This window comes from Muntiacus reevesi, chromosome 10, assembly GCF_963930625.1.
Source record: "Muntiacus reevesi chromosome 10, mMunRee1.1, whole genome shotgun sequence".
Lineage (NCBI taxonomy): Eukaryota > Metazoa > Chordata > Mammalia > Artiodactyla > Cervidae > Muntiacus > Muntiacus reevesi.
In genome coordinates this window covers 15,730,318-15,739,858 of record NC_089258.1, presented here as the reverse complement: position 1 = coordinate 15,739,858, position 9,541 = coordinate 15,730,318, and the positions used below count along the sequence as shown (strand labels likewise).

The 9,541-nt window shown below is 42.0% G+C and overlaps 1 protein-coding gene across 2 annotated transcripts; it reads left to right on the top strand.

Moving 5' to 3' along the window:
- The first annotated feature begins 260 nt into the window (after window positions 1-260).
- On the top strand, window positions 261-5,634 carry LOC136176601 (procathepsin L). 2 transcript variants are annotated; one of them, XM_065947022.1, is made up of 8 exons: window positions 261-397; window positions 1,776-1,912; window positions 2,204-2,326; window positions 2,430-2,576; window positions 2,681-2,905; window positions 3,579-3,744; window positions 4,393-4,510; window positions 5,235-5,634. In XM_065947022.1, the coding sequence occupies exons 2-8, from the start codon at window positions 1,787-1,789 to the stop codon at window positions 5,332-5,334; spliced, it is 1,005 nt and encodes a 334-aa protein (XP_065803094.1). In that variant the 5' UTR covers window positions 261-397; window positions 1,776-1,786; the 3' UTR covers window positions 5,335-5,634. The 2 variants fall into 2 exon arrangements, with proteins under 2 accessions (XP_065803094.1, XP_065803095.1); XM_065947023.1 differs by lacking the exon at window positions 261-397 and adding an exon at window positions 542-564.
- Window positions 5,635-9,541: the final 3,907 nt, after the last annotated feature.

The window sequence follows — 9,541 nt, the reverse complement described above, 5'->3', positions numbered from 1 at the left end:
GTAAGCTACTTTTGGTGAGCCCAGCCGAGCATAGGGATTGGAGGTAATTAGTTGATGTTGGTCCACAGGAAGGCCCCGGACCCCTCCTCAGCACTGCCCACTGACCCCCAGCTCTTCGAACTCGGTTCCATGGAGGCTGGGATGGCCTTCCCCGGGACAAGTTGGAACAGAGTCGCATCACGCGCCCGGAGTACCCTACCCACGCCCGGAGGCCCTGCCCGCTGACAGCTCAGCCAATCGCCGCGCGAGCAGGCGGGAGGGGCGGGGCCGGGCGGGCCGCAAACCCAGGCCTTAAAGGCTGAGTCAAGCGCGACCTGGCCAGCAACTCGGACCTCGGCGACCTTTGGAGAGATACGCGCGACCGTGGAGTGCGCCTGCGTAGCTTTGGAAGCCGCAGGTCAGGGACCCAGTCGGGCTGAGGCGGGTCCGGGCCAGAGACTGGAGGAGGCGATATCCAGGGACTCGGGGGAGGGAGTAGGCGCGACCTCCAGGAAACAACGTTGTCTACCCGCCGGGAGTTAACGAAGTTGGGTCGGCACTGCCTCGAGCTTTGGCCTCCTTGAGGTGGTGGAGGGGGAAGGGCCATTTTTGGGAAACCCAGGGCGAAGCTGAGACCACAGGGGGTACTAGGCCGGTCAGTCTCTGGGCGATAGCGGGCACAGAGTCCCGGTGGATCGCGGTAGTATGACCTCCGAACGCCGGGTTACGGGACCAGTCGGTCGCTGCGCCACCGTAAACATCCTCTGGAAGCGACCGGCGTGCGGAGGCCTGAGAGTGGGGCGGCACGTTCCCGGGCTGGCCCCACCTGCAGCGCTGGTGCGAGCTCTGCCCGGCCGGGTTCTCCCAGCCCTAGGAGTCAGAGTCGGGCCCTGTCCGGCTCGAGAACTGGGGCTCAGGTCGCCGTCGTGATCGCGTGCCAGTTTGAGGGAGAGGGAAGGAGTGTGGGCTACACAGGACAAGGGGAGGGACGGGTGGAAGGCTGGGTGCACTTTGGCCCACCTTGTCTTGGGGAGGCTTTTCAGAAAGTTTTCAGGTAGCGAAGGTTCGAAGGTGTAACTCCCTCTGCCTGCCGTGTATTAGTCAAGAAGAAAGGTATGAGGTAGCACCTAATTTCTTCAGGATTCATGTCTGTCCCTACTTTGGATCAGACGTCCTGATAAATAAAAATTTTTTGTCACCTCCGTACCTTCAGTAAGTAACCTGAACCAACGGTTTCCTAGCTATTATTATCCTAAGACTCCGACCCATAAGATGGCAGAGACCCTTGCGAGCCTGTATACATGTGCATTCAGTCTTGTCCGACTCTGCTACCCATGGACTGTAGCCGCCAAGCTCCTCTGGCCATGGAATTTTCCAGGCAGGAATATCTTAAGTGGGTTGCCATTTCCTTCTCCAGAGGATCTTCCCGACTGAGGGGTTGAACTGGAGTCTGTTTAGTCTCCTTCATTGGCAGGCGGGTTCTTTACCAGCTGAGCGATCCTTACCATGGTGAATTTTCAGTGCACTCATAGTGAAGTTGGTTTCAATTCCTATAGCACTTGTCAGCCTGTTTTTTCAATTTGATGGCTGAATCAAAATGTAATAATTTTGTGTAATATTTTATGTTTTTCTCCATCTGTATCTTTAACCTTTTTCTACAGACCTTTCATAAATATTTAAGAAGATGATTTAAATGTTCTCAGTCCACTATAGTAGCTGTAACATCTCAGAAGAAAGCTTTTTTTATTTAAGGATTGGCCTCATCACATGCTCACTAATTTCTTTTTCTTTCTTAGGCTTTTGAAACATGAATCCTTCATTCTTCCTGACTGTCCTTTGCTTGGGAGTAGCCTCAGCTGCTCCAAAACTTGATCCAAATTTAGATGCACATTGGCACCAGTGGAAGGCAACGCACAAGAGGTTATATGGCATGGTTGGTAACATCTGAAAATGTCCAGAGGGACCCCCACAGAGAATGGTCTGTGCTGTTGGTCTGAATAGTTTCTGGAGTAGTTTTGTCAACTTTGACCAAGGTAGTAACTTAATAGCATATATTTCTGAGCACAGCATGGGCATATATTCCTGTGTGGGAGTTTGGAGAACAGCTCCCAGAAATATAAAGCCATTCCTAACAATAATTTTTCTCTGTCTGAAAATCCGTTTGGTGAACGTGGGTTGGGTTTTAAGTAGAAATTAAAATGATCAGTTACATGTTTACATCTAGAATGAAGAAGGATGGAGGAGAGCAGTGTGGGAAAAGAATAAGAAAATAATTGACCTACATAATCAGGAATACAGCCAAGGGAAACATGGCTTCACCATGGCAATGAATGCCTTTGGTGACATGGTGAGTATAGCATGACTTGCTGAATTTCTTGTGCCTCCTCTCCTCAGTGCTTTAGCAAAATAACTTCTTACTTTTTTTACATTTTATTTACTTTTCCTTAAAGACCAATGAAGAATTTAGGCAGGTGATGAATGGTTTTCAAAATCAGAAGCATAAGAAGGGGAAAGTGTTCCATGAACCTCTCCTTATTGATGTCCCCAAATCTGTGGATTGGACTAAGAAAGGCTATGTAACTCCTGTGAAGAATCAGGTATGGCAGTATTCAAATTCAGATCTTCTTAAGAGTGTTTAGGTATATGGATTGTTGTTGGTCTTTGTATATGTCTTGTAAACTGATGGCTCTTTTATTTTCAGGGTCAGTGTGGTTCTTGTTGGGCATTTAGTGCCACCGGTGCTCTTGAAGGACAGATGTTCCGGAAAACTGGCAAACTTGTTTCACTGAGTGAGCAGAACCTGGTGGACTGTTCTCGGCCTCAAGGCAATCAGGGTTGCAATGGTGGCCTCATGGATAATGCCTTCCAGTATATTAAGGACAACGGAGGCCTGGACTCAGAGGAATCTTATCCATATCTTGCAACGGTAAAAGGAGCTCCTTATCTTGTCATTACAGCTCTGCTTTCTAACATTTTCAGAGATAAGAGACACCTTATTCGGCATTCACATTTTAGATGCAAACTGTTAGAACTGCCTCTATAAATTATCAGCTATTGCAGAGGTCTCTGATTTTAGATGGTTAACATAGTTTGTCTTCTATGCAACATGGAGAATATGAGCACCATTCTATGTGTGCATGCGTGCTAAGTCGCGCCAATCTTGTCATCTTTATGACATCATGGACTGTAGCCCGCCAGGCTCCTCTGTCCATGGGATTCTCCAGGCAAGAATGCTGGAGTGGGTTGCCATGCCCTCCTCCAGGGGATCTTCCTAACCCATGTCTTATTATGTCTCCTGAATTGGCAGGTGGATTCTTTACCCCTAGCGCCAGGTAGGAAACACCATTCTGTATATAATGCATATTTCTCCATAGTGAAAAATTTATTATGGCCAGGTAGATCTTAATGGCCTCATTGAAGAAATATCTACTACTTTTTCAACTTCAAACCAATCAGTAGCATTTTTCTGGGCTGCTTTATAACAAAATTGACTTAGAAATCATTAAGTTGCAAACTGCTGAGTCTTAATGGTCCTAGAATTCATGTTACCCAGGAGATGAATGGTAGTAATCAAGTTTTTTCCCCTTTACCTTTAAAAGGACACAAATAGCTGCAACTATAAGCCTGAGTGCTCTGCTGCCAATGACACTGGCTTCGTTGACATCCCTCAGCGGGAGAAGGCCCTTATGAAGGCAGTGGCAACTGTGGGCCCCATCGCTGTTGCTATTGATGCAGGCCATGCATCCTTCCAGTTCTATAAATCAGGTAGGTGTTTGTCTTTTATTATAGAAATTCAGGCAGTCAAAATTGGGAAACACCACCATGATTGACTTTGGGATGGAGTCCTGTTTTCTAGGACTAAAGAATTTTGAGTCTATTCATTTATTTTTTTGAGTGTATTCATTTAATAATGGTGTTTCCGTTTGACATTATGCTTTAAGCATTTTCTCATGATGACAAACTCTTCATAAATATTTTTAAATGGCTATGTAATTAATTCTTTATATACAACCTATATGTAACTATTCTTCAATTGTTGGGCCCTTCTTCAAAGTGTTTTACTATTATAGTTAGAACTGTAAAGAATCTAATAGTTCAAGTATTTTTTTGTTTTGTGCTATTTTCTTAGTTGACATTCAAGGAGTCAAAAGGATTATGCTAATTATTAGTAGTAGGTATTATTAGAAACCTTTTTTAGGTCGAAAATTTATCTATTTTGTTGAATTTTGTTGATTTCTAGTAAGTTTTTATTTTTCATCAGTCATTATTTTTGGTTGACTATTTAAGTCTTATTTGGAATTTGTTTATGTTTCATTGAATTTTGAGATGCTTCTCTTAATTAGTTGTTAGGATGGGTTACTTTCATGTGTCACTTGGAGCTCCTTATTCCAACACTGAATTTTACTCTCCCAGGTATTTATTATGATCCAGACTGCAGCAGCAAAGACCTGGATCATGGTGTTTTGGTGGTTGGCTATGGCTTTGAAGGAACAGATTCAAATAACAATAAATTTTGGATTGTCAAGAACAGGTATAAAACCCCAAATGTTATATTTTAAATTGAAAAGGAAAGTATTTAATTACAGGTACAAAAATTTTGAAATCCCAGAAAGTCTTTCTCCTTGTTAGAGTAAACGGAGAAGTACTAATATGTGATTATACGATTCTGTAGCGAGTTTGTTGGGGTTATTAGTATGTGTTTGTAACATTGCATTTTTAAATTCTGAAAATTTTAATTCAGAAACACATCTAGCCCAAGGGTTTTAGATAAAGAATTTTTCACCTGTAGAGTTGAAGCTGCCTTCCTTTTTCTGTCTGATTTTTGAACAAGGAATAGTGGGCAAAAAACATCTGCCTCTACTGATTCTTTCAATCTGAAAGATTGTCCAAGAGTCCAGTGGCCTCTGTGCATCCTTTCTTTCTATTATCATTTGATGTCCTGCGATTGCATTTTACTCCCAGCGCTTAGAGGTCTTTGAGGGTTGTAAGAATCAATTTTCACAGCTAAAGTGCTTTAAAGTGAGGTGTAAGATAGCCTGTGGAGACAGGCTGCTACACTGGAATCTCAGTTCTGCCTCAATTTCCTACTTTAAAAAGTAAAGATAAGGACCCACAGGAGTAATATAAATATATGTAACAAAACTTACAATTGTACCTAATACATGATAAGTACTATTTTAATTATTAGCTACTATTAATGAAACTAATGTGTACTTGATTCTTTGTATAAAACGGAAAACATGTTCTTCTTTCAGTTGGGGTCCAGAATGGGGCTGGAATGGCTACGTAAAAATGGCCAAAGACCAGAACAACCATTGTGGAATTGCCACAGCAGCCAGCTATCCCACTGTGTGAGCTGATGGATGGTGATGGTAGAGGACTTGAGGACAGCATATCTGGAGGAATTTTATCTTAAAACTGACCAAACCCTTACTGTATAAGATCATACGCTTGAATCATTGAGGATCCAAGTTGTGATTTGAATGCTGTGACATTTTTATAAGGGTAAAATGTTACCACTACTTTAATTACTATTATAAATAGCTTTATAATGTTGAAGCCTCATTGCTTAACTCTAAGACTTTTGAATTTTCATTTTTTAAAAGGATATATAAAACTCTGCCTTTTACAATAAATTTTAATTCACTACATAAAGGTGGAACTTTCTCTTTTTAATGCATTAACTTGTAGTAGTTGGGGTATATAATTGGCCTATAAAGACATAAGTGAATGTGCCAGTGTTGCATTAGGACTAGACACTGGGTGACTTTCTAAATATTCTAGTTTTAAACATGCATATTTTACGTCAACTGTGTTTCCTAGTGTTTCCAAAAGTAAATTTAATAGTTGTGATTAACAGATTTTCAGGTGCTTGTTAATAACTGGAGAAATGTGTTCAAGATTCATAATAAATGAGGCTGAGCTACAAGAATAGTCCTCTGGCCTCAGAATACTAATGAGAGATCTTTAGGGCACACTTGGGCTTAAGCTACCTAATCTCTGAATTAAAGAATCTCAGAAAGGAACAAAAGAGGCTAATTATATGGTTACACAGTGACTATAAATAAAACAGTATTTTGTATACTTAAAAGATGGGAAGAAAAAAAAAAAGATGGGAAGGAAATATGCCAACTTCTGGATGAATTAGGGATGATTATTTTCTTTAAGCTGTTGTGAAGAAACTATGTATTTTTATTAGGAAAAAAATTGTAAAAATACATGAACATTTCCTGCATGCTAAAGAAGCACACAAACATGTTTAAAAAGTCTCATGTTCCCAGTCAAAGAAATACAAAGAATAAGCTGCAGAAATATTTAATTTAGCTGTAATCTATTGTGAAGGAAAAGAGAGATGGAGGACAACCGGAACCTTATATCCCACAAAACCTTTAATAGTCTTTGTCCACAGCCATTTCTGGAAAATACAGTTTACCACATTCAGTCAGGCTTTCCTTCATCTTACTTTACAACAGCGGGCTAACTCAGTGCTGTCTACAAACTCCTGAAGCAACTAAAGACTAAGGAAACATGTAGATACTAAATTGAGTGAAAGTATGATGGCTTTTTATTGAATAAAGTTTCAAGTCTGCAAAAGCAGAATACCTCCTGTAGATGTTGTATTTTAGTATATTTGATGTTTCTAAACCACATCTATCATCTAACAGGATTTTTTTTTTTCAGAGGAGACAATAGACTTGAAGTAGAGCTGGAAACAAATTTGATCGTCACAAAAATCTGAAGTACAAACTTACTACAAGTATTTCCTATAGTCCAGATATTTGAATAGTTCCTTATAATAGTTAAATTGCAAAGGAAGTAAAGAAAGCTGAGTCGGACATGACTCAGCGACTATCACTCACTCACTGACTCACTTTAAGCACAGAATTTCACAAATGTCCATGATCATCTCTATTTCTAAATAATAAACTATTGCCAAGAGTTGCTCCATGGCCTTGTTCCTTAGTACTATATTTTGAAACTTTTGTAGTTTATATATATTCAAGTATTAAACTCCCACTTTTATGTGACAACACTGTATGGGCTCTGGGGGCAGGGGAGTATAGCAAACAGTCACAGTCCCTCCATCATGGAGCACACATTCTCATGTTGCTGAGCCCATGCATAACCTCCATCCCCACCGCAATGGCCACTTTGTTCACAAGCCCATTGGTAATGATAGGAGTGGCTGGGTAAAGAATCTGGTATCCACAGCACACTTCATTCTATTCACTTGATTTACTGAGGTCACCCTTAGGTGAGCATTCACCTAGGACTCAGATATACCAATGCTTTTTGCCCATTCAGAGAACTCTATCCACATACCTCTTCTCCAGACCTCTTTGTTGGCAATTTTCCAGTTATGTTCCAGATCTCCGATCATCGAGCCAAACCATGGCCACAGTCCATGGATCAGTGTATACTTACACATCTGGCCATTTTTCCTTCTAAGCAAAATGAACAAGATGCTCAACATTCTGCTCACAGGGAGAATTATCCTTTATCCCTGTCCTGAGAGTGTCCCAGAAACGGGCTTTAGTGCTGCAGCTGTCCATTTCACTTGGCGCCTGCATATCATGCAAAATCATCTGTAGCTCATATTTAAGCATTCATTCTCGACTAAGACCCAGTAGCAATATAAAAGCTGTTTCTCTAAAGAAAGTAGTTATCCACAGAGGATACCATGACTTTGCTCCAAAAGCCAAGGGTCTGCATTATGATTTGCCTGTCAGTCTCAAAGGTTCCAAATAGCATCTTTTCTTTGCTACTGATACTTTAAGCACAATTAGATCTACCGGATCACCTAGCCCAAGTGGCAGAGCAACTTACATGGCAACATTGGCATCCTGGACTTGTTAGGGAATCTTGTTCTCTTGTTGTCCAGTTGCCCAGTCATGTCTGACTCTCTGCGACCCAATGACTACAGAACACCAGGCCTCTCTGTCCCTCACCATCTCCAGAAGTTTGCCCCAGTTCATGTCCCTTGCATCAGTGATGCCATCCAACCATCTCATCCTCTGACGCCCTCTTCTTCTGCCATCAATCTTTCCCAGCATCAGGGACTTTTCCAGTGAGTCAGCTTTTCACACACATCAAATGACCAGAAAACTGGAGTTTCAGCTTCAACGTCAGTCCTTCTGAGTATTCAGGGTTGATGTCTCTTAAGATGGACTGCTTTGATCTCCTTGCTGTCCAAGGGACTCTGAGGAATCTTCCCCAGCACCCCAATTTGAAGGCATCAATTCTTTGTCACTCTGCCTTCTTTATGGTCCAACTCTCAACAACCATACGTGACCACTGGGAAGACCATAGCCTTGATTATATGGACTTTTATTGGCAGAGTAATGTCTCTGCTTTTCAACACTGTCTAGCTTTCCTGCTAAGAAGCAAATGTCTTCTGATTTCATGGCCACAGTCATCATCTGCAGTGATTTTAGACCCCAAGAAGAGGAAACCTGTCACTACCACCTTTTCTCCCTCCATTTGCCGTGAAGTCATGGGGCAGGATGCCATGATCTTAGTTTTTCTAGTATTCAGTTTTAAGCTGACTCTTTCACTCTCCTTCACCCTCATCAAGAGTCTCTTTAGTTCCTTTTCCCTTCCTGCATATCTAAGGTTGTTTATGTTTTTCCCCCCTACCTTGATTCCAACTTGTAACTCATCCAGCCCAGCATTTCTCATGATGTGCTCAGCATACAGATTAAACAAGCAGGGTGGCAGCAGACAGTTCTGTCGTACTTCTTTCTCAATCTTGAACCAATGAATTGTTCCATACAGGATTCTAACTGTTGTTTCTTGACCTGCATACAGGTTTCTCAGGAGACAGGTAAGATAGTCTGGTATTCCCATCTCTTTAAGAGCTTTCCACAGTTCATTATGATCCACACGGTCAAAGGCTTTGGTATAGTCAATGAAACAGAAGTAGATGCGTTTCTGGAATTCCCTAGCTCTCTCTATGATCCAGCAAATATTGACAATTTTATCTCTGGCTCCTCTTCCTTTCCTAAACTCAGGTTGGACACTGGAAGTTCTTGGTTTGCATAAAACTGAAGCTTAGCATGCAAGATTTTAAGCATGACCTTACTAGCATGGTGGGGCTCAGCTGGTAAAGAATCTGCCTGCATTGCAGGAGACCTGAGTTCAATCCCTGGGTTGGGAGGAGCTCCTGGACAAGGGAAAGGCTACCCACTCCAGTGGTAGCCTGGAGAATTCTGGCCTGGAGAATTCCATGGATTGTATAGTCATGAGGTCGCAGAGTTGGACACGACTGAGCAACTTTCACTTTACTAGGATGGGGGATGAGTGCAATTGTGTTTGTCTGAGTCCCACTCAAAACTAAGCTATTTGGGTTGCTCAATCAGTGGACCAAAGTAGCTTGCCCAAATGAGACTGTGTTGCCTCAAGAAGCACACTAAGCATTGTGCCTCTTTTTTGGTTATAAGAGGGGCCAGATGAAACAACTCATCCTTCTTCTTAGAAGGGATATCTTGACAGGTTCGACTGAACAACTAGAAATTTAACTGAGATGAGGAGCCACTGAATTTTTGTAGAATTTATTACCCAC

Coding starts and splice junctions, on each gene's coding strand:
- LOC136176601 (XM_065947022.1), top strand. CDS start 1,787: ATGAATCCTTCATTCTTCCTGACTGTCCTTTGCTTGGGAGTAGCCTCA. Junction 2,906..3,578: donor CTTATCCATATCTTGCAACG/GTAAAAGGAGCT, acceptor TACCTTTAAAAG/GACACAAATAGCTGCAACTA. Junction 4,511..5,234: donor TTTTGGATTGTCAAGAACAG/GTATAAAACCCC, acceptor TTCTTCTTTCAG/TTGGGGTCCAGAATGGGGCT.